Genomic DNA, 24,829 nt, shown 5'->3' on the forward strand with positions numbered 1-24,829 from the left:
TTGGACTGTGGGAGGAAACCGGAGCACCCGGAGGAAACCCACGCGCACACGGGGATGACGTGCAGACTCCACACAGACAGTGACCCAGCCGGGAATCGAACCTGGGACCCTGGAGCTGTGAAGCATTGATGCTAACCACCATGCTACCGTGAGGCCCCTCATAGGTCTAAGGTTAGGTTAGGTTAAGTGAATGGGCTAGGGTCTGGCAGATGGAATACAATGTTGACAAATGTGAGGTTATCCATTTTGGTAGGAATAATAGCAAACGGGATTATTATTTAAACGATGAAATATTAAAGCATGCCGCTGTGCAGAGAGACCTGGGTATGCTAGTGCATGAGTCACGGAAAGTTGGTTTACAGGTGCAACAGGTGATTAAGAAGGCAAATGGAATTTTGTCCTTCATTGCTAGAGGGATGGAGTTTAAGACTAGGGAGGTTATGTTGCAATTGTATAAGGTGTTAGTGAGGCCACACCTGGAGTATTGTGATCAGTTTTGGTCTCCTTACTTGAGAAAGGACATACTAGCACTGGAGGGTGTGCAGAGGAGATTCACTAGATTAATCCCAGAGCTGAAGGGGTTGGATTATGAGGAGAGGTTGAGTAGACTGGGACTGTACTCATTGGAATTTAGAAGTATGAGGGGGGATCTTATAGAAACATTTAAAATTATGAAGGGAATAGATAGGATAGATGCGGGCAGGTTGTTTCCACTGGCGGGTGAAAGCAGAACTAGGGGACATAGCCTCAAAATAAGGGGAAGTAGATTTAGGACTGAGTTTAGGAGGAACTTCTTCACCTAAAGGGTTGTGAATCTATGGAATTCCTTGCCCAGTGAAGCAGTTGAGGCTCCTTCATTACATGTTTTTAAGGTAAAGATAGATAGTTTTTTGAAGAATAAAGGGATTAAGGGTTATAGTGTTCGGGCCGGAAAGTGGAGCTGAGTCCACAAAAGATCAGCCATGATCTCACTGAATGGCGGAGCAGGCTCGAGGGGCCAGATGGCCTACTCTTGCTCCTAGTTCTTATGTTCTATGTTCTAAGTAGGCTTACATTAACACTGCAATGATGTTACTGTGAAAATCCCCTAGTCGCCACATTCCGGCGCCTGTTCGGGTACAGAGGGAGAATTCAGAATGTCCAATTCATCTAACAAACTCATCTTTCAGGACTTATGGGAGGAAACCGGAGCACCCGGAGGAAATCCACACAGACACAGGGAGAACGTGCAGACTCCGCACAGACAGTGACCCAAGCTGTAAAAGGAGACGTTAACAACCCAGTAATAAAAGTAATTCACCACGACCAACACTGATATTTAAATCAATTTACTGAAACTACAAAAGAGTGAAAAAAAAGAGTAGACACACGTTGTACGAAATGCTTAATCTCTCTAATACGATACTGAATTTCCCTGATTTATGTTTCCAGAGATTGCAGATACATTTACTGAGTAGCTGCATGCTGAATCCTGCTAGGAAGCAAGTTGTTTGTATTCCATGGCTCCAAATCAAAGTCCTGCAGCCTGGAAAGTGCTCTGTGAATGCTTGTTTATACTATAGCCTTACACCAAACAGTGAAAGTGAACCTCCACCAGGAGGGTCTTCATGCTACTAGGCAACGGAGTCATTTTGGAAACCAAGTAATAATGGAAGCAAACGCAGCAGTACAAAGAAAGCCTTTAGAAAAAAAAAAAAAATTTTAAAAATTAAGCTTTCAGAAACACCAAATGCCTTCATGAAATTATGACCTATAAAATTACCACAAATGGCTCAGCCTTGAAGCTGTTCTTTTAGACCTTAGCTTTTATTTGGTGGGTAAATGAAGTTATTCTCACACAAATTCTATTGAAAATACAGCAAATAAATGCAAAATTAATTTGTCTCTTTGATCGGAAACCCTGAAAGTTCAATGTAGGGATCAGCTTCAGTTTAGTGGCATGGTGGCACAATGGTAACCACTGCTGCCTTGCAGCGCCAGGGAGCCAGGTCCAATTCTTTGTTGCCCTTCAGTCCCTCACCATTCACGTGAGTGCTTTGTTCGAAATATCTAACAACAGGATGATAACTACAAAGTCCAATCCTGTCCACAACTGTTAGGCCCACACACACACACACAGGAAAGCAAGGAGCAATTTTCAAGGTCCCAAATGTTACTTTCAATATTCACCCACCAGTGAAATACAGGAAAAGAAGCAGGCCACTCATTCCCTCTAGCCTGTCCCACCATTTAATTAGATCTTGACTAATCTATAGCTCACCCCGATCCACCCACGTTGGTCCCAAAATCCTTCACACCCTTGCCTAATAAAAATGTATAAATCCCAGTTTGAATTTTCAATTGACCGAGTGTTAACAAGCTTTTTTAAGGAGAGCCCCACATCAGAAATATAACTTATGTGAATAAGTACTTTAAAAGAATAAATTTAGAGTACCCAATTCTTTTTTTCCAATTAAGGGGCAATTTAGCGTGGCCAATCCACCTACCCTGCACATTTGTGGGCTGTGGGGGTGAAACCCACGCAAACACGGGGAGAATGTGCAAACTCCACATGGACAGTGACCCAGGAGCCGGGATCGAACCTGGGACCTCGGCGCCGTGAGGCAACAAGGATAACCCACTGCGCCACCTTGCTGCCCATGAATAAGTACTTTCTGACATCATCCCTGGAAGATGGCTCTAATTGAAGGTTACGCCCTTTTGTTTTGGATTCTCCGATCAGAATAAATAGTTGCTCTCTATCTACCTTATCAAACCTTTAACAATCTTAAGAACAGCTTAACTGGATTGTCCCTTAGACTTCTATATTTAAGAGAACTTAAACCTAGTCTATATAACTATTTCCTCATTCTTTTCCTTTTTATCCCTATAGCTCTCAAACACAATTTATCCTCTCTGAGGTGTCAATCCTGGAACCAAATGTAGAACTTTAAATCTGGTTTCACCAAAGTTTTGTATAACTGTAACACAAGATCCACTTTGTATTGCTGTTCCCTTGAGATATAATCCAACTTTCTGTTTGTTTTTTGTACCTGTCCACTTGCCATCAGGAGTGGGGACTACCTGCAGAGGATGCACAGACGGGGAGTGGCATTAGCTAAGTTGCTTATTCGGAGACTCAGTGCAGGCACGAGAGAACAAATGATCTCTTTTCACGCCATAATAATTCTGTGATTCTGTCCACTGGCACTTAGTTATTTCTGTACTTGGGATCCGTAAATATTTTGCCTGCTTACAGTCCCTAGTTGCTCACCATTTAGAAAATACTCTGGTCTAAATTTCTTTGACGGAAAGTAGACAAGGTCAAATTTCTCTCCAAGCCACAGTTTTGCTCATTCACTTACTCACTCAGTCAATCTCTGTCCCTTTCAGTTTTCTGCTCCAATCTGCACCATTTACCTTGCATCCAATTTTATACCCACATGGTTATAATTCCTTCATTGAAGCTGTACTTATAAGTACAGTGAATAGCTGAGGCTCTACTACTGACCCCTGGGGACATCACTAGTCACATCCTGCCAATTGGAGTACACACCTTTTACACCAACTCTATCTCTTACCTGCTATCAAAACTCTACCTATGACAGTAGATCCCTCCAATTACATGCAATACTTTTTGCTGACTGCCTCTGTAACTGAACCTTCGCAAATGCCTTGGGCTGGATTCTCCGTTCCTGCAGCGAAGTGCCGGCTCGAATGGAGAATCGCGGGAGATTTACGTCAAAAAAATCGACACAAAGCCCTCACCGATTCCGGTACCGGTGAGGGGCGAGCACCGCCGCCGACTGGAACTCAGAACTCCCACGCCAAAACGGCTGGAGAATGGCTGGGTCCCGGGCCACACATGGGCACGGCTGAAGACATGCAGCGGTCGCGCCGGACAACATGGCGCCGGCCATCCGCGACGCTACAGCCCACCCCCTGGCCAGCCTCCAACAGACCCCCAGCCCTCGCAGCAAGCTCCCCCACCCCCCACCCTCAGCGGCACGACTCCCAGTCGAGTGTGGCAGCCCTGGACACAGTCTGCAGCCCGATCGGGTTCCCGATTTGTGTGACCACATGTGGTCCGCGCTGTCGGACAATGGAGAATCCCTCCTCATATGAATAACATTCGTAGAAGCTCCCTTATCTACCATGGGCGGGATTCTCCGATCCCACGTGTTCCACGTCACTGTACTGACCGGGGGTCTCTCGCCACCCCCCCTACCCATCCAATCTGCCATCATCACAACCCTGGGCCCTGCCCTCTGGCCTGGCCTGGCCCTCCCCATCCTTTTGTTACCATCAAACAACTCCCCCACTCCCTCCAACACCCTCCCTCCCAGAATCCCTCATCCACTTGCTCTTGCAAACTCCTCTCCAGTGTCTTGTTATGCTCTAAGTGTGGCATAAGTGTGGTGCACTTGACAAAGGAAGGTTCAGACATGGAGATATCTTCAACACGTTTATTAAACTATATACACTTCTATTACTCGGGTTCAACACTACTGCTTATCCTACTATAGCTACCCAGACTGACTAACCAGTCTGCTACAATCCATGTGGGGGGAGTGATATTGAATCAACCCTGTGTCTCTACTCACTGCCTGTCACCATTGGAAAGAGGCAGATCATGTGTGTGGTGTCCTTTATATATGGGTTGGTGTAATGCCCTCCTGTGGTCGTGTCACCTCTGTGTGTATTGTGAATGCCCATTGGTCATGTCCTATCTAACTGTTCTATTGGTTGAGTGTATGTGTGTCATGTGTCTGGTGCTCCCTCTAGTGTCTAGCTAGTCTACATGTATTTAGATTAACCTCTTGTGTATTTACAGTGATGCACATCACCACATCCCCCTTTTTTATGTTATACATTTTCTGTACACTTTAAGAAAATTGAACAAAAAAAAAGGTAGATAAGTTAAGGTATATACAAGTCATGAGAACAGTGATGAAACAATAAGTCCAAATCATTTGTGTGAGTCCAAAAACCATCAATCATTATGGTCAAATGTCTCTCTTGGTTATAAACGCCATCAACGTCTCTGTGCCACAGGAACAAGAAGTGGTCAAATCACTTTGCTGTCTGATTTGGAGTCCCTTTCTTTTTTCGATGTTTGTGATGGTGATGTTGGATGGCATCTTGTAGCTGATAAGGTGTCGGCGTTGAAGAGGTACCATCAACAGTATAATTCGATGTCATGTATGTGCCATGTGTTGAAGTAGGAAAATACTGTACATACTGGTTTTGGCCAAATGCTGTGCAGGAAGGGTGATCATGATGAGAACTGTTGAAGCTTGTCGAATTGGAAACAGAATTGCTGCTCGCATAAATACCGGGTGATGGTGTGAAACTAGAACCTTGCATCTGATAGGAATACGCCGTCTGGCCAGGCTGGGGTGCAGCAAATCCTGGGCTGTAACTAAGGCATCCAGTCTGTAGTACAGATTGCGCTTGCAGTAGTCCTCCTTCGGTCTCGATTCCATTCGTGGGCAATCCGTAGTGCTGGCCTGTTTGAGAATATGCTGCATAGACTGCTGGCTGCTGCATTCCTGAATACTAGGGTTGTCCAGCATAAGCTGTCATTGGCTGAACTGCTGGCGTGGAAAAAATGTGTGGGTATGGCTTGGAAGGATATAGCTGTGGTGAATATTGGTGTATTCCTCTTGGACTGTAGCCACTGCTTGTTATTACTGACCCAGTGTAATGTCCAGTGATCCATCTCCTGTCATTGTGGCATCTGCTGTCACCCTGAGTGTGCCGTCACTGAGGTTGCGGCACTTCCTGTCTGGAGTAAAGTCTGGCTTACATGAATCAGAGTCGGCGTTTGGTTGCTCCCCATCTGGAGTCTGGTCTGTTTCACCTGAGTCAGTGTTGGTTTGTTGATGCTCCCGTCTGGAGTCTGAATTGTTCTCTGCTCCGGGATCTCGGCCTCGTGGTAAGTACTGAAGTTTCTCTTACCTTTTCTGGCTGGTTGGAGTGTGTTTTCCTCACAGTATTTGCCGAATTTGTTGAGGACTGCCTGGAAGTTGCTCCTGTGTTGCTTTTTTGTGACGTTGAATGTTTTAAAGATTTCTTCTGCTCTGGCACCGGCGATGGTGAGCAGAAGCTCTGTCTTTTCAGCATCGGCCACGTCTTGTAGGTCGGCTGCTACCAGGAAGATTTCAAACCTTTGCCGGAATGCCCGCCAGTTTTCGCGGAAATGTGGTGGCGTTGGAGGCAATTCAGAGGAGGTTCACCAGATTGATTCCAGAAATGAAAGGGTTGACCTATGAGGTGAGATTGAACAGTTTGGGCTTATACTCACTGGGAGTTTAGAAGGATGAGAGGGGATCTGATGAAGGTATATAAAATACTAAAAGGGATAATAAAGTAAACATAGACCAAATGTTCCCTCTTGTAGGGCAATCTCGAACCAGAGATCATAGATATATGTTGAGAGGGGGTAGATTTAGAACTGAGATGAGGAGGAACTACTTCTCGCAGAGGGTGGTGAATTTGTGGAACTCGCTGCCCCATAGTGCAGTGGAATCTGAGTCATTAAATGGTTTCAAGAAGGAGATAGATATGTTTTGGATTTTAAAAATGGGTTAAATGGATATTGACAACAGGTGGGTGGTGAATTTGAGATGAAGAAGAGATCAGCCATGATCTTATTGAATGGCGGAGCAGGCTCGAAGGGCTGAATTGCTGACTTCTGCTCCTAATTCCTAATTCCCTAACTGCTTTGGGGGCCCTGGAGCTGTGAAGCAACAGTGCTAACCAACATCTTATACAGTTACTTCTGCAGTGATGTCCTGGAACTGAGATGATTGACCTACAACAACCACAACCATCTTCCTTTGTGCTAGCTGTAACTCCAACTTAGAGAGATTCCCCCTGGATTCCCACTGATTCATGTATTGCTAGGGCTCCTTGATGTCACCTTCGGTCAGATGCTGCCTTGATGCTAAGGTTGGTCACTCTCACCTCACATCTTATGTCCAGCTCTTTTGCCCATTTTTGGTCCAAGGCTGTAATAAGGCCAGGAACTGACTGGCCCTGGTGGAAGCAAAATTGACCACCAGTAAGCAGGTTATTACTGAGTAAGTGCCGCTTGATAGCGCTGTTGATAGTTCCTTCCATTACTTTGCAGATGATCAAGAGTGGACTCTTGCAGCAATAATGGCTGGTTGAATTTGCTCTGCCTTTTTCAGCCAGGACGTACCTGGGTAATTTTCTACATTTCCGAGTAGATGCCAGTGTTTCAGCTGTATTGAAACACCTTGGCTTGGGGTGTAGCTAGTCCTGGATCACAAGTCTTCAGTACTATTACTGGAATGTTATCGGGGCCCATAGCCTTTGGAGCATCCAGTGTCTTCAGCTGTTTCTTGACATCATGTGGAGTGAATCGAACTGGCTGAAGACTGACATCTGTGATGCTGAGGACCTCCAGAGGAGGCCAAAATAGATCATCCACTCAGCCATACGGCCTTGTGGATGTCCAGTTTTGAGTTACTAGATCTATGTGAAATCTACTCAATTTAGCATGGTAATAGTGCCACGCAACATGATGTAGGGTTTCCTCAATGTGACGATGGAACTTGGTCTCCATAAAGACTAAGGTGGTCACTTCCACCGATACTGTCATAGACAAATGAACCTGTGTGAGGTAGATCGGTGAGGACAAGGTAAGTCGGTTTTTCCCTCTCGTTCATTCCTTCACCACCTGAGGCAGCTATGTCCTTCAGGGCTGGGCAAGTTCGGTTATTAGTGGTGCAACTGAGCCACTCCCTGTTATAGACATTGAAGTTCCCACTCCTGGTTAATTCTGTGCCCTTGTCACCCTCAGAGCTTCCTCCAATTGGTGGAGGGGTACTGAGTCATCAGTTGAGGGGTGTAATAGGTGATCATTTTCAGGTTTTCTTGCCCATGTTTGACCTGATACCATGAGACCTCATGGGGGTCTACGGTAATGTTGAGGGCCACAAAGGCAACTCCCTCCTGACTGTACATCACTGCGCCACCACCTGAGGTGGATCTGTCCTACTGCTAGGACAGAAAAAACTCAGGGATGGTGATGGTGGTGTCTGGGACATTGTCTGTAAGGTATGATTCTGTGAGTATGACAATGTCAGGCTGTTGCATGACTAATCTGTGGAACTGTTCTCTCAGTTTTGGTACAAGCCCCCAGGTGTTAGTATGGACGATGTTGCAGGATCGATAAGTGCTAGATTGATTGATACTGGGTGGTCCATCTGGTTTCATTCCTTATTGACTTTTCTCTTGTTGCTTTGATACAACCAAGTGGCTTGCCTAGCCAGTTCAGAGGGTATTTAAATGTCCACCACATTGCTGTGGTTCCAGTGTCACATGTAGGTCAGACCAGGTAAGGACTGCAGATCTCCTCGCCTAAAAAGGAAGATTCTTACCATAGGACGTCAGTGAATCAGATAGGTTTTTGCAATAATCACCAATGGTTTTATGCTCACCATTACTTCCAGATTTATTAATGGAATTAAAATTCCATCAGCTGTCCCAGAGAATTGCCTCGGCCTCTGGATTACTAGTCCAGTGACAATGCCACTATGCCATCACCTCCCCTTATTATGAGACAGAATTCACAGCACAAATCACACGTATAGTTTGCTGAGGAAAGATTTGCAGATGTCAGCGTAGCAACTTACTATAATTTTTGAGCGTACATACATGCCATGTGTACCAGCTATAGTTCAGTTGGTAGCACTCTCACGACTGAGTCAGAACGTTCTGGGTTCAAGCCCCACTCCAGGACTTGAGCCCAGAAAAATCAAGATTGACCTTCCAGTGGAGTGTTAAGGGAGTGCGTCCGTGAGATGAGACCCAGCCTGCCCTCTCAGGTGAATGCGAAAGAACACAAGGCCTATTTTGAGGCAGAGCAGGGTGGGGGTTATCCCCAGTGAACTGGTCAATATTTATCCCTCAAATCGACATCACGAAAAATAGATTATCTGGTCATTATCATATTGCTGCCTGTGAGAGGTTGCTGTGCACAAAATGGCTGCTGTTTTTCCAACATCACAACAGTGACTACACTTCAAAAAATCTTAATTGGCTGGAAAGCGCTTTGAGATGGCTGGTGGTCATGAAAAGCACTATAACAATGCAAGATTTGTTTTCCTATTTCATTGCGGTATTAGAGTAATGCAAGCACATACCATGGCTATTTTGAATCCAAAGCCTGGTTCTCCCAAGATGTTGTCCTTTGGAAGTCTGCAGTCTTCAAAAATCAGATTTGTGGTAGATGATGCTCTAATTCCCAATTTGTCTTCTTTCTTTCCCAAAGATAGTCCTGGGGTGGGCATCGGAACCAAAAATGCACTTATTCCCTGAAGACACAACACAAGCAAACCATGTTAGATAGACTGGAATAAAAGTGGAATGTATTTTCATTAAAACATTTAAAACTTTTCATAAATGGGCACATACACCTTCCTGAAGCAACCATTCAACTGGAACGACTTATTCTAATCCATTACCCTGCCTTTTTCATATCCTTCATTTATTAAAATAAATTTAGAGTATCCAATTCCTTTTTTCCAATTAAGGGGCAATTTAGCATGGCCAATCCACCTATCCTGCACATCTTTTGGGTTGTGGGGGCGAAACCCACACATTCACGGGGAGAATGTGCAAACTCCACACGGACAGTGATATACTTCATTTTTACACACTTACCAAATTCCATCTTAAATAATGCTATAGTGTCCACCTCAACAGTAACTTGTGGCAACCCATTCATAGGGACATAGCAAGCCTGGTCTGCCATTCAATTATATCTTGACAGATTGATATTTCAACTCTATTTATCTGCCTTTTATCCAGATTCCTTGATAGCCTGGCCTACCGACCTAAGCCTTGACATTTTCACTTGGTGATCCATAGCCTTTTTGGACAAAATTTGAATTAGGAAGAAGCCACGCAATGACTAGTAACTGAGATGCCCAAGTTACTGTCCTGGGGACATGGGTTCAAATCCCACCATGGCAGCTGATGGAATTTGGGAAGGAAATCTGCTGTCCTTAACCGGTCTGGCTCCAGACTCCAGACTCACAGCAATGTGGTTAACTCTTAACTGTCCCTCTGAAATGGCTTAGCAACTCACCCTATTCAAGGGAAATTAGGGATTGGCAACAAATGCTGGCCTTGCCAACAATGCCCACATCCCATGAAAAAATAAAACAACCTATCATGCCTGTGCTAGCTCTTTGAAAGACTTATTTACTTAATGTCACTCCCCTGCAAATCTTTCCAGTTCAAGTATTCATCCAATTTCCTTTTGAAATTTACCATTGAATCTGTTTCCACAACCCCTTCCAGGCAGGGCATTTCAGTCTATAGCAACCCACTGCGTGAATTATTTGACTCATGTTGTGCTGAATCTTTAATCATTACCTTAATTCTGAGTCCTCTGGTTACTGAATCTTCTGCCACTTAAAACAGTTTATCCTTATTTATTCTATTGTCCTACATTGAAGTTAAATACCACTATCAAATCTTCGCTTAACCTTCTCTACGTTACCACTGCGCCATAAAACCTCTCTCCAACTTGGGTATACAGAGCTTAATTTCTGGCAATCATAGGCCAAACCCTGCATCTCCACTGTTTCTTACTGTGAGGACCTTTCACCCAGAAGCATTAAGAAAAAATGGTAATCGCTTTAAAATGTTTGGGAATCTGCAATTGTTTTTCAAAAATGTTTGAAAAGAACTTTTAAGAGTGCGTAGAGGGTCAGCTATCAATTATGGATACTATGGACGGGATTCTCCGACCCTCTGCGGGGGCGGAGAATTACCCAAAATAGACTCCCACGCCGACACGCGATTCCCCATGCAGCCCGCGCGGTGATTCTCCGTGCTTGACAGGCTGAGTGCCCACCGAGTCCCACCGGCGTGTTCGCATGTGGTTCCACCCCGCACGACCTCGGCATTCTGGCTGCTGGGGCTGTCCTGGTGGGGGGGCGTCCGAATCCGGGGGGGGGGGCGCCTCCACGGTGGCCAGGCCCGTGATCGGTGGGTACCAATCGGCGGGCGCGCTCATTCCGGGAGGGGCCTTTGTTCCTCCGCGCCGGGCCCCTGTAGGTCGGAGACATGTTGCACGGGGGCCGGCGCAAAGACGCCAGGCCAGTGAGGGATCCGGGGGGGGGGTCACGGACGATCCAGGGTGTACAGGCGTCGCTGGTCCTTTGAACAGATGATGGACAGTGTGTGCCGCAGGAGGCTCCACCTCAACAGTGCGAATCCTGTGCCACGTCCTCACAGATTTGGCACCGCATGGAAGAGGAGGATACTCGCTCTCTGTGGCCGTCAAGGTCACCACAGCTCTGAACCTGGCATGCTGCCCAGTGTAGGTTGTTGACCTTTTTACGATACTGGTGGATAGTCCTCTACATCACACTCTTCGAGCTTATGGCCACCGCCACCTCGTCCCAGGTGGCACTGGCTGCTTTGTGGCTCACTTTTGTCAGGGCCGTGAAGAATCCAGCACGAGTTTGTAGAACAGAAACAAAACTTTATTTACAATAACATATATATACAACAGCAGCAGTAACTCCCTTGCTGCTCACTCCTCTCTAACTGGTTCCATACTAGCCAGCTTTATTTATGCAGGGACCTCCTAATGATTTCTCCCCCCCACCTCATTGGGGAAGCTCATACTCGCTAAGGATTGTGGGATTGCCATTACTCCCCAGCCAGTGGTAAGCAGGCAGGTTATAACACTCACCCTCCGAGACCCTCGCGGGAACAGGACATCCCTCCTGGCCTCCCCAGGCCTGCATCCCCGAATCTTTGGGCCAGTCTCCTGGGTACCATGGCTGCAAGTTGAGTGGGGCTGGCTGTGCAACTGCTGTTTAAGTGTTGCTCAACCTTGTTAGGGGGGGGGGGGGGGGGGGGGGGGGGGGCGGGAGGGGGAGGGGGGGCTGGCGAGCATTGCCCCAGCAAATCGGCTGGCGAGCCTTCATTTGCAGCAAGAAGCCCCTGGGACCTCGTTAAGTGGACCAATTAATGTTGAATAGCGTTGCTGGCCGAACGTCAGGAAGCTCCTGGCAATTTCCCCTCGCTACCACACTTAGAAATCTTTCCGGAGAATTGCGCCCAAAGAGGAAGCAGAGGAGTCGGATGCACCTTTATACCTGGACCCTTGCCAGCTCCAATATCGCCAACATTGCCCAATGTCAAATGTTTTTGGGAAAATCTCAGCATGTCTGGCAGCATCTGTAGGCAGAGAAAAGAGCTAACATTTCGAGTCCGATGACTCTTTGTCAAAGCTTTGTAAAAGTCTGCCAGACTTGCTGAGATTTTGCAACAATTTCCCTTTCGTTTCAGATTCCAGCATCCGCAGTAATTTTCTTTTGTCAAATGTTTTTGACTCTTCTGTATCTAGTTTAAAGGCACTACACAAATACAAGTTGTTGATGATGTTGCTGTTATTCTGAGTGCAATATGGTTGACTAATACGATAGCCTAATATTACTGGTGCCAAATGGTGCACGGGTTCATAGAAAATACATTACAGCCCAACTGACTGAACCAGTGCATTGAGCAGTACACGGTCATAAATAGCACAAAAAAGGAGAAAAGAGCATTTGGTTAATCAAACTCATTTGCTAAAAACACTGTGCAATGCACTCCATCAGAAGCTTGACCCCACCCATTTAACTGCATGAGCAAACATTTGTTGACTTAATTCTGAAAGTATCCTTTAGGAGTAATTGTGACTGAAAGGATAGAGTAGTAATACAGGAACCACTTTGCAGAGTTTTGCAACACAAGTGAGAAGGGCCACAACTATTGTTCTCAATTTCAACACGGGAGTGAGGAGGGAGGCAAACAAAACATGAATATCAGGTTTTGAGAATATGTACACTCTTTAGCAACTCCATCAAGTGGTTAAACTGCGGTAAAAGGGGAGCACATAGGCGAGTCCGTCAGTGTACAACACTGGCAGAAACTGTCTTTTGTGTTGAAATTGCAGCTGAGAGTGAGGCACAGTGCTGACGGAATTTGTTGTTAGCAGGAGACAAATTTCCACTTGTACATTTGGATTAGCATCTGGCTGCAGAAACAACGCCTTTCATCATCATCTAAAATACAGGGTATTCATGCAAGAGCAAAATGTTAAAGCACAGCTATTCTAATCTTGTAACAGCCGCAGTTGAAATAGCATTACAGCTGACAGTCTGCAGACAGTTTTGCTAGTGATCCAGCAAGCATTAATTAAATCTAAAGCCCTCAATAAACACTCTGATTCGTTCTTCTCGAGAACAAAATGCTATTGATGTGGAAGCCTAACCCACTGGAATGCTTGTCAAAAAAGAAAACTGGGGTCCAGGTGTCTGCTTCTCAAAGTGAAGGATAAACTACAGCGACAAGCAAAGGTTCCATTGTCTTCAGATACAGACCTGTCAAATGTGTACACAGTGAGCAAAGTACATCCTGTATTCATGAGCCTCTAATGGCCCTTTTACAAAACTGAATTACTTCCATTCGATCTGTGTCAGTTTCTGTTGTCAAACTGTCTTACTCTGCAGAGGATTCTGTTTCAAAAATGCTACATGCACAATCAAGTCCAAAGCCGTCAAAGATGGCAATTCAAGTACATACACCAAATCAGTACTAGAATTATTGTCTGATCTCCGCTTGTTGTTGGCAAGCCAGGTGCAGGCAGTGAAGATGAACATTTTGCCACGGTTCTTGTTTCTGTTTCTACCGGTCTTTTTACTGAAGTCGGTTTTTAAGGGGGTGGATAGGCTGGTCTTGTCATTTGTGTGGGCAGGGAAGGTGGCTAGGATAAGGAAAGCGGTACTCCAAATGGGGTGGCAGTTAGTAGAACATAGAACATTACAGCGCAGGGCAGGCCCTTTGGCCCTCGATGTTGCGCCGACCTGTGAAACCAATGTAAAGCCCGTCTACACTATTCCCTTATCGTCCATATGTCTATCCAATGACCATTTGAATGCGTTTAGTGTTGGCGAGTCCACTACTGTTGAAGGCAGGGCATTCCACGCCCTTACTACTCTCGGAGTAAAGAACCTATCTCTGACATCTGTCCTATATCTATCTCCCCTCAATTTAAAGCTATGTCCCCTCGTGCTAGGCATCACCATCCGAGGAAAAAGGCTCTCACTGTCCACCCTATCTAATCCTCTGATCATCTTGTATGCCTCAATTAAATCACCTCTTAACCTTCTTCTCTCTAACGAAAACAGCCTTAAGTCCCTCAGCCTTTCCTCATAAGATCTTCCCTCCATACCAATCAACGTTCTGGTAAATCTCCTCTGCACCCTTTCCAATGCTTCCGCATCCTTCCTCTAATGCGGCGACCAGAACTGCACGCAATACTCCAAATGCGGCCGCACCAGAGTTTTGTACAACTGCAACATGACCTCATGGCTCCGAAACTCAATTCCTCTACCAATAAAAGCTCACACACCGTACGCCTTCTTAACAACCCTCTCAACCTGGGTGGCAACTTTCAGGGATCTATGTACATGGACACCGAGATCTCTCTGCTCACCCACACTACCAAGAATCTTACCATTAGCCCAGTACTCTGTCTTCCTGTTATTCCTTCCAAAATGAATCACCGCACACTTTTCTGCATTAAACTCCATTTGCCACCTCTCAGCCCAGCTCAGCAGCTTATCTATGTCCCTCTGTAACTTGTAACATCCTTCTGCACTGTCCACAACTCCACAACTAGGGGGGGGTTGGCTCTTGCAAACTTGTTATGCTATTACTGGGCGGCGGAGATGGTGCGGAGCTGGAGTAAGGAGACGGAGACTTTATGGGTGCGGATGGAGACGGATTCATGTCAGGGGTCGGGGTTGCGGGCACTGGAAACGACATCACTACTGTTTGCCCCAGGGAAGTACCTGAGTAGTCCTGTGGTGGGAGCCACGCTGAGGATTTGGAGGAAATTCCAGCAGCACTTTAAGTTGAGGGCAGGCTCTAGGTTGATGGCGAGAAGAGGGAACCATGGGCGGGATTCTCCCATCTGACGGCAGAAACTGGAGAGTTTAATGATGGCGTCATTGGACCGCTAAGTGTAGCGATCCTCTGCCCTACAGGAGCCAAGCACGGCATTGGAGCGACTTACGCCGCTCCAGTTGGCGATACCGGCGTCAAATGGGTGCCGCGGGTCTGCGCATGTGCGCTGTGACCGGTGCGAATGCCGCATGCGCGGTAGCTTCCTTCTCTGCACCGGCCCCGACGCAACATGGCGTAGGGCTACAGGGGCCGGCGCGGATCAAAAGAGGCACCCACCACGAGAGGCCGGCCCGCCGATCGGTAGGCCCCGATCGTGGGCCAGGCCATGGTGGAGGCCCCCCCCCCCCTTGGGGTCGGATCCCCCTCCCACCCCCACCAGGCCGCCCTCGCAGGATGGATGCCGAGGTCCCGCCGGGTAAGACCAGATGTGAACGGCTCCGGCGGGACTCGGGCTTTTTTGGGTGGCCACTCGGCCCATCCCGGGTGGAGAATCGGCGGACCGGCGTTGGGGCGTTGTCGAGCAAATCACGCCTGGCCCGGCGATTCTATGAACAGGTGTGGGCTGTGAGATTCCCATCCCATGTGTTTGAGCCGGGGAAGATGGATGCGAGGTTCCTGGGATGGGAGAAGAGAGGGGTGAAGGAGATGAAGGGTTTGCTTTTGCCGGGTGGTTTGCGAGCTTGGAGAAGTTGAAGGGGAAAGTTTGGACTCCAGCGTGAAGAGGGCTTTAGGTACGTTGCAAGAGAAGTGTTCCTGAGTTTCTCGGTGGCGCCGTCCTCTTTGTTGTTAGAGGAGGTGCTGTCGATGGTGGGCTGGAGGGTGGGGTCATTTCAGCAATTTCCGGGAGGATCATGGAGGAAGATATAGCATTCATGGAAGGGATTAAGACTAGGTTTGAGGAGGATCTGGGGATGGTGTTGGAGAAGGGACTATTGTGCAAGGTGCTACAAAGGGTTAATACGTGAGGCTGGGGTTGATTCAATTAAAAGTGATGCACAGGTTGCACTTAACAAAGGCGAGGATGAGCCGCTTGTTTGAGGGGGTGAATGATAGCTGTGTGCAGTGTGGGAGGGGTGCAGCTAATCATGTTCGCATGTTCTGGGCCTGCCCGAAGTTGGAGAAATTTTGGTGTCGTTTTTCAGCCATATTTGAGGTTCTACATGTGGATTTGGAGCCTCGTACCCTGGAGGCCTTATTCGGTGTGTCAGGCCTGCTGGGGTCGCAGATGGGTGTGGGGGTGGATGTCTTAGTCTTCGCCTCGTTGATCGCTCGCAAGCAGGTTCTGTTGGGGTGGAGGTCAGCTTCTTCTCAATGTACCTTGGTGTGGCTGGGGGATCTAATGGTGTTCCAATACTTGGAGAAGGTGAAATTTGCTCAGCGCAGGGCAGATAAGGAGTTCCACAAGAGATGGGGTCTGTTTATCTTACACTCTGTGGATCTGGTTGCTGTCAAGAGTAGGGGAGGGAGATAGTTCGGGGGGTGTCTGTCCTGCACTCTAATCAACCTTTCCTTAAAAGACTTCCCCATTTCAAATGTGGATTTACCCTTAAACAGCTGCTCCCAATCCACATTCCCTAGCTCCTGCCGAATTTTGTTATACTCTGCCTTTCCCCAATTTAGTACTCTTCCTTTCGGACCCCTCTTGTCCTTGTCCATGAGTATTCTAAAACTTACGGAATTGTGATCGTTATTCCCAAAGTAATCACCGACTGAAACATCAACCACCTGGCCGGGATCATTCCCCAATACCAGGTCCAGTATGGCCCCTTCCCGAGTTGGACTATTTACATACTGCTCTAAAAAACTCTCCTGGATGTTCCTTACAAACTCTGCTCCATCTACGCCTCCAACACTACACGAATCCCATTCAATGTTGGGGAAGTTAAAATCTCCCATCACAACCACCCTATTGCTCCTACATTTTTCTATAATCTGTCTGCATATTTGTACCTCTACTTCATGCTCGCTTTTGGGAGACCTGTAGTAAAGTCCCAACAATGTTACTGCACCCTTCCTATTTCTCAGCTCCACCCATATTGCCTCAGTGCTCGAATCCTCCATCATGCCCTCCTTAATCACAGCTGTGATATCATCTCTGACGAGTAATGCAACTCCTCCACCCCTTCTACCTCCCTCTCTATCCCTCCTGAAGCATCTATACCCTGGGATATTCAGTTGCCAGTCCTGCCCTTCCCTCAACCAAGTCTCAGTAATACCAATAGCATCATATTCCCAGGTACTGATCCAAGCCCTAAGTTCACCTGCCTTACCTGTTACACTTCTCGCATTAAAACAAATGCACCTCAGACCACCTTTGCATTCATCATCTCTTCCCTGTCTACTCTTCCCCTTAGTCACATTGAGTTTATTGTCTCGTACCTTACTGGCTTTAGTTGCTGCTTCTTTACTGACCTCTAACTTCCTAATCTGGTTCCCATCTCCCTGCCACATTAGTTTAAAACCTCCCCAACATGCATCTGTACTTTCCGGAAGGCTCATAAGAAAGCTATCAGGAGATGTCTTGGTTATTTCATTTATTTGTTCGCGGAACGTGGGCATAAGATGGGCAGCATTTAGTCTCTATCCCTGGCCGGCCTTCAGCTGCGCTGTAGTGGCGACCTGCCTCTTGAAATGCTAAAATCTGTATGGTAAAGGTAGACCAACAGCGCTTTTAGTTTGATCCTGAACTTTGACCAAGTGACAATAGAAGAACAGTGATACATATCCAAGTCAAGATGGTGAGAACTGTAATCATTTGAAAGGACATAATGGGGGGTAGAAACAAAGGACACAACTAACCGAGGTTAGAAATGGAACTGATATATCGGAAATAAAAGATAAAAATGGATTAATCTACCCAACAGAGGTTTATTACAGAAAAGACATGAAGGCGGCACGTTAGCACAATGGGCAGCACTGTTGCTTCACAGCGCCAGGGATCCGGGTTCGATTCCCGGCTTGGGTCACTGTCTGTGCGGAAACTGCACGTTCTCCGTGTCTGCGTAGGTTTCCTCCGGGCACTCTGGTTTCCTCTCACAAGTCCCTAAAGAAATGCTGTTAGGTCATTTGGGTAATCTGAATTCTCCCTCCATGTACCCGAACAGGTGCCGGAATGTGGCGACTAGGGGATTTTCACAGTAACTTCATTGCAGTGTTAATGCAAGCATACTTGTGATACTAATAAACATTTCTTTTCATATAAATTTAGAGTACCCAATTCATTTTTTTCCAATTAAGGGGAAATTTAGCGTGGTCAATCCACCTACCCTGCACATCTTTGGGTTTTGGGGGCGAAACTGTCCACACGGACAGTGACCCAGAACCTGAGACCTCGGTGCCGTGAGGCAGCAGTACTAACCACAGTGCCACCGTGCTGCCCTAATAAACATCATTATTTTTTAAAAGGAATTTATAAATATAAAGTGAAATGAGTAAAAGACACAGAATGATGGCCATGGACAATTTTAAGTGCGCCAATACAAACTGGCAAGGCGAGGCAGAATAGTGAAAGGGATAAAGGGAATTGAATTTGTACAATGTGTGCATGCGCTTTTTTACCCAGTATGTCAACAGCCCAACAAGGTAGGGAGCAGTGATGGTTTCAGTGGTGGGAAAGTAACCAGAACAGATTAGAAAAGTAAGCCTTGGGAACATCTAGGCAATGATGATCACAACCTATTAAGGTTTACGATAAGGATTGAGAGGGACATCAGAAAGAGAAAAACCAGGATAATGCATTTGAAAAAGAGTTGATCTTAAGGGGATGAGAATGGAATTAGGGAAAGTAAATGCTGAAGATTTATTGAGAAATAAAAACCTAGAACTGCAGCAGACAACATTTAAAAGTGATCAATAGAGTCTGAGAGAAATATACCCCACCAAAACCAGGAACAACAGAGCAACGACCAACTGTATCACTCGAGCTGACTGAACGCTGACGTAGACTGAACCTAGGATGTTCTTGATCTGTATGACTCAGTGTAATAGCACACAATGCATTAACCCACAACTTTCCTTTGGAGGAAGCCACTAAACCGAGGGCAGAACTTTGATGACCTGCATTACCATCAAAGACTTGTAGGCAGATCATCAGAAAATCATGGGTGCATTGTCTGCAATTTTTCCTCCTGTCAATGTCGATATGAGGGCAAGGATGGCCTGAGCACCGGGTTGTTGCATTATCAGGTGAGCACAAGGAAGTCAATTTTAATTTAGATAAAAGCATAACATTTGTAATAGTAGCTTGACCATCCCATCCGCCATCCCACACCACCCACCGTCGCACTACCACACTCCCCAGCCCCGTGGTTATTATCTCTCCCAATTGACTTCAACAGAAACATAAATCAGCTGAGATGATTCACAGGTGTCCAGCCAATATCGTCCATTTTACACTAGCGCCCAAAATAATCCCCTCAGTTTCCTCATTTCAAAATTTGTCCATCTTAATTGAGAAGCAACATTGCATTCAATATTACTTCAAACTGATTGAATTTAGGAAACAAATAAATGAGAAGAAACGCATAACATTGCCACCATAGAAACAGCCCTCACCTTACCAGAAGGGTTTGAGAAGGTAAATTACTTATTCCTGTGGTGAAGCTCATCTATAATGAAGTGACAATCATTCTTGAAGATTCATTATCAAGTTCAGGTGCATATATTTCCCTCTTATGCAAATATCAAAATCTCTGATCTACTGCTCTTTAGTCCTACATGATTGGTTATATTTAAGAGGAGAATAATATACTTTTATGAGGAATTAAAAATGCCTTATAGTCAGCTAACAAGCTGAGCAGTGGGAAACTACTTTCCTGAATCAGTCTGATGCAGTAGGATTTCTTCATATAGCTATTTAAAATGCACTGAAAAAGGAACACTTTATGAAAGGTGAGAAAGTCCTGCCTTGTTTATACTGCAGGGTGCATTCAGTTATAATGGAGTAAGATTTGTGCAACAAAAAACAAAGAACAAAGAACAGTACAGCACAGGAACAGGCCCTCCAAGCCTGTGCCGACCAGGCTGCCCGTCTAAACTAAAATCTTCTGCACTTCCGGGGTCCGTATCCCTTTATTCCCATCCTATTCATGTATTTGTCAAGATGCCCCTTAAACGTCACTATCGTCCCTGCTTCCACCACCTCCTCCGGCAGCGAGTTCCAGGCACCCACTACCCTCTGTGTAAAAACCCTGCCTCATACATCTCCTCTAAACCTTGCCCCGCGCACCTTAAACCTATGCCCCCTAGTAATTGACCCTTCTACCCTGGGAAAAAAGTCTCTGACTATCCACTCTGTCTATGCCCCTCATAATTTTGTAGACCTCTATCAGATCTCCCCTCAACCTCCGTCGTTCCAGTGAAAACAAACCGAGTTTGTTCAACTGCAGTGTGGAGTTTGCACATTCTCCTAATGTCTGCATGGGTTTCACCCCTACAAACCCAAAGACTTGCAGCGTAGGTAGATTGGCCGTGCTAAATTGCCCCTTAATTGGAAAAAAAATGAATTGGGGACTCTAAATTTTTTAAAAAGACTTGCGTCATATGGCACTTTTTACAACAGGACATCCCAAAATACGTTTTTGAAGAGAGGGGGGATTAAGAAGTGGCAGGCAACATTCTCTCCGTGTCTGCGTGGGTTTCGCTCCCACAACCCAAAGATGTGTAGGGTAGTTGGATTGGCTATGCTAAATTGCCCCTTAATTGGAAAAAATGAATTGGGTACTCTAAAAAAATTTTTTTTTAAAGAAGTGGCAGGCAAAAATGAACAGGACGGGAGCCCTAAGTGCAGCTATACGTCTGCAGCCAAGTGGCAGGAACATTTAGCACCTGACCACCTGTTTGGTAGCCACTGTTGCAAAGTGGGGAAATGCAGCACTCAATTTCTGCATTGAAAAGTCCAGAAACAGCAATGTTATTTTGGCCTGGTGATCCATTTCAGTGAGATTGATTTGAGCGATCAATATTGGCTAGGAGAATAGGAGAATGCCCCTGGTCTGGTTGAAAAGAAGTATACAGAACTTTTACCTTTACCTGAGAGGGGACCAGTTTAATACTTCAGCCAAAGGATTGCACCTCCAACAATGTCGTTTTCCCTCAGTACCAGGCATTAGCCTAATTTAATTTCCCAGAGTGTGATTTGAATCCATGACCTTTTGACTCCAAGTGTAGATAGTACCACTCAGACACGTGACACCCTATATGGCCTCTGTTACACAGAATATGAATACAGACAGCGCAATGGGAGTTGGAAATGTAGCAACAATCCATCCCTGGCTGATCTTTATCTATACTTGGCCTCTCAGCATCCAAACTTGAAGCAAGCAAGAGCTTCATTAAGTTATCCAAGATGGTGGTGGAGGGGACGGACGGACATGCACTGATGCTATGAATCCTCTGAGCTGACACGGTGCGAAGAGGAGGGTCGCGCATGGAGGGATACCAGGTAGGTCACACTGCACCAGAGGCATTCCATGTCCTCATGTCGGTACTCATACACTCACATCTGCAATCAAAATTGAAACTGTCTCAGGTTGGCAAAGTGGGGTGGACGCTCCTGTTTACAGTGGACGCTGTGACAACAGGCTTCTCTCTCCTCCCAGTGGCCTCATCAGGAATGTAAAAGCTTGACTAACACGATATTTTGTGAAATAAATTATGCCAGGGTGAGCACTGCTCATCCAAATCTGCCTGCAACATCGCCAAGATCCCAGCAACCATGTTTGCCAATGTTGTTACATCTATCTGGGTGACAGAGTGTGGGGGACTGTCTTTGCAAAGTCTGTCAGGAAGTGCACTTGCAGCTTCACTGAACCAAAAGGCACTGAAGTAATCATCAGCTGTGGCCTGAAACCTGTCTGCGTCTTCCTGTTCAAGTAGCACCACCTCAATTTTAGCAGCTAACCAACAGGTCAGGTATTCGGGTATTTAACTTCTGTCACTTGGCTGCACTTATACTACCATTTTTGACTGTCGCTTGTTAACATTTCAAATCTGTTAACATGCAACTTCTTTCTACCACCACTCGCGTCCCCTAGATCCATTCAAGTCGGCGTCTGGACCTGTGAATTCTTTTGCAAATTAAGAAAATGGAGTGCTACTAACACTTCCCCATTGAAACAGGAATTGTACCAGTTCTTAATCATGTAGAACTGATTTACACCAGTAATACCAAAATCTGCCTCGTTGTGCTTATCAGTTTCAACAGATGTGCATTGAGTCAATTAGAATCAACAGGAAGGAATGCTTAGAAATGTCTAAAAAGCAGGATTTATGTTTTTGCAAGCAGAGTGAATCTTCATGCAGTGTCCTTCAGTTTAAATTACTAGTTACATCAGCAGTGTGGAGGATGGTACTTTTGGCAGTGATACGGGGCGGAAGTCTCCAACCCCCCTCAGGGTCGGGGAATTGCCCGGGACCTTCGTAAATCCCACCCCCGCCATGGCTGGAATTCTCCGCCACCCAGGAATCGGCGGGGGCAGGAATCACGCCCCGCCGGTCGGTGGGCCCCGCGCCGGTCGGCTGGTCCCCCGCGGCGATTCTCCGGCCCGCGATGGGCCGAAGTCCAACCGTTGTCAGGCCTCTCCCACCGTCGTGGTTTAAACCACCTATGTGCGATCGGACCCCGGGGGGTGCCCCCATGGTGGCCTGGCCTGCGATCGGGGCCCACCAATCGGCAGGCGGACCAGTGCCGTGGGGGCACTCTTTTTCTTCCGCCGCCGCCACGGCCTCCACCATGGCAGAGGCGGAAGAGACCCCCTCCACCGCGCATGCGCCAGGGTGACGTCAGCGGCCGCTGATGTTCCAGCGCATGCGCGGACTCACGCCGACCGGCGAAGGCCTTTCGGCCAGCCCCGACGCCGGCCGGCGTGGCGCCAAAGGCCGTTGACGCAAGTCCGCGGAACGGGAGCCACTCTGGCGCGGGCCTAGCCCCTAAAGGTGCGGAGAATTCCGTACCTTTGGGGAGGCCCGATGCCGGAGTGGTTGGTGCCACTCCACTACGCCGGGACCCCCCGCCCCGCCAGGTAGGGGAGAATACCGCCCAAGAAGTCCATCTATGTTCTCATGGCATGATTCAGCAGGCAGCCATCCTCTGTCATGTTTAAGCAACTTTGTCTATTTATAATTTAAGTAATGCAACAGAAACATCACAACACTGTGCAAACCTGCAATTCATTTTACAGGTTTGAAATTTGGCCAGTGATTGCCAGTTTTATTACTCCAGAGACAGGTGCTTGGTGGATTGCTGATCTATCTTTCCCTTCATGCTTGAATGCATCTCAAATATCCTGCTTTGATGCTAACCAAAATGTTTATGAACACTCTTGATGATAGGCAGTTCCTCTCCACATCAAAAGCAGCATTTAATTTAAATGTGTATCCCCTTATCCAATCACCCACTCTGGACCCACGGCGAAGAATCACTGAAACGACTACACGATGACATCAATAAGTTCCATACCACCATCAGACTCACCATGGACTACTCTCCAAAATCGGTTGCATTCTTGGACACACTCGTCTCCATCACGGACGGTCACCTCAGCACTTCGCTTTACCGCAAGCCCACAGATAACCTCACGATCCTCAACTTCTCCAGCTTCCACCCTAAACACATTAAAGAAGTAATCCCCTATGGACAAGCCCTCCGTGTACACGGGATCTGGTCAGACGAGGAGGAGCGTAACAGACATCTACAGATACTGAAAGATGTCCTCGTACAAATGGGAGATGGCGCTCAACTCATCGATCAACAGTTCCAAAGCGCCACAGCAAAAAACCGCACCGACCTCCTCAGAAGACAAACACGGGACAGAACTAACAGAGTACCCTTCGTCGTCCAGTACTTTCCCGGAGCAGAGAAACTACGACATCTACTTCGCAGCCTTCAACACGTCATCGATGAAGTTGAACATCTTGCCAAGGTCATCCCCACACCCCCACTACTTGCCTTCAAACAACCGTGCAACCTCAAACAAACCATTGTTTGCAGCAAACTACCCAGCCTTCAGAACAGTGACCACGACACAACACAACCCTGCCATGGCAATCTCTGCAAGACGTGCCAGATGATCGACATGGATACCAGCAGTACATGTGAGAACACCACCCACCAGGTACGTGGTACATTGACGAGACCATGTGGACGCTGCGACAACACATGAGTGCGGTCTCAACCACGACCTGGGATTCATGTCGCATTACATTCATCCCCCACCATCTGGCCTGGGCTTGCAAAATCCTACCAACTGTCCTGGCTTGAGACAATTCACACCTCTTTAACCTGGGGTTACCCCTATCTCTGGATCTGTAAACACTTAATTACCTGCTAATGCTCGCATTCTAAGCATTGCCTGGCATCTTTGAATTTGTCTATATATATGTTTCTGGAACATACCTGAGGAAGGAGCATAACTTTTGGTAGCAGCTCTGAAAACACTGAACTGCTTGCTGGGCCATTTCAATGTCAACCACATTGCTGTGTGTCTGGAGCATCATGTAGGCCAGATCATATAAGGATGGGTGGCATGTGGCATATTGGTTAATACTTCTCCCCACAGCGCTAAGGACCTGGGTTCAATTCCAAACCTGGGTGATTGCCTGCGGGAGTCTGCACATTCTACCCATGTCTGCGTGGATTTCCTGCAGGTGCTCCAGTTTGCTCTCACAGTCTAAAGATGTGCCAGTCAGGTGGACACTCCATGCTAAATTGCCCCTTAGTGTCCAAACGTTAGGTTAGTATAGGGCAGGGGAGTGGGCCGAGGTTAGGATGCTCCTTCAGAGGGTCAGTGCAGACTCGACGGGCTGAATGACCTCCTTCTGCACTGCAGGGATTCTATGTCAA

At 46.8% G+C, this 24,829-nt stretch overlaps 2 protein-coding genes across 3 annotated transcripts in view; both read right to left on the bottom strand.

Moving 5' to 3' along the window:
* The window catches only part of acads (acyl-CoA dehydrogenase short chain), a 239,708-nt gene that overhangs the window by 126,794 nt on the left and 88,085 nt on the right, over positions 1-24,829 (bottom strand). For both annotated transcript variants that reach the window (XM_038791606.1, XM_038791616.1), the window contains exon 6: positions 9,156-9,326. In XM_038791606.1, coding sequence (XP_038647534.1) covers positions 9,156-9,326 — 171 coding nt within the window. The remainder of the gene's footprint in view (positions 1-9,155; positions 9,327-24,829) is intronic.
* Positions 4,786-6,082, bottom strand: LOC119963077 (eyes absent homolog 4-like). The gene has a single exon (XM_038791651.1). The coding sequence runs from the start codon at positions 5,527-5,529 to the stop codon at positions 5,053-5,055; it is 477 nt and encodes a 158-aa protein (XP_038647579.1). The 5' UTR covers positions 5,530-6,082; the 3' UTR covers positions 4,786-5,052.

The sequence above is a fragment of the Scyliorhinus canicula genome, chromosome 1 (genome assembly GCF_902713615.1).
Source record: "Scyliorhinus canicula chromosome 1, sScyCan1.1, whole genome shotgun sequence".
NCBI lineage: Eukaryota > Metazoa > Chordata > Chondrichthyes > Carcharhiniformes > Scyliorhinidae > Scyliorhinus > Scyliorhinus canicula.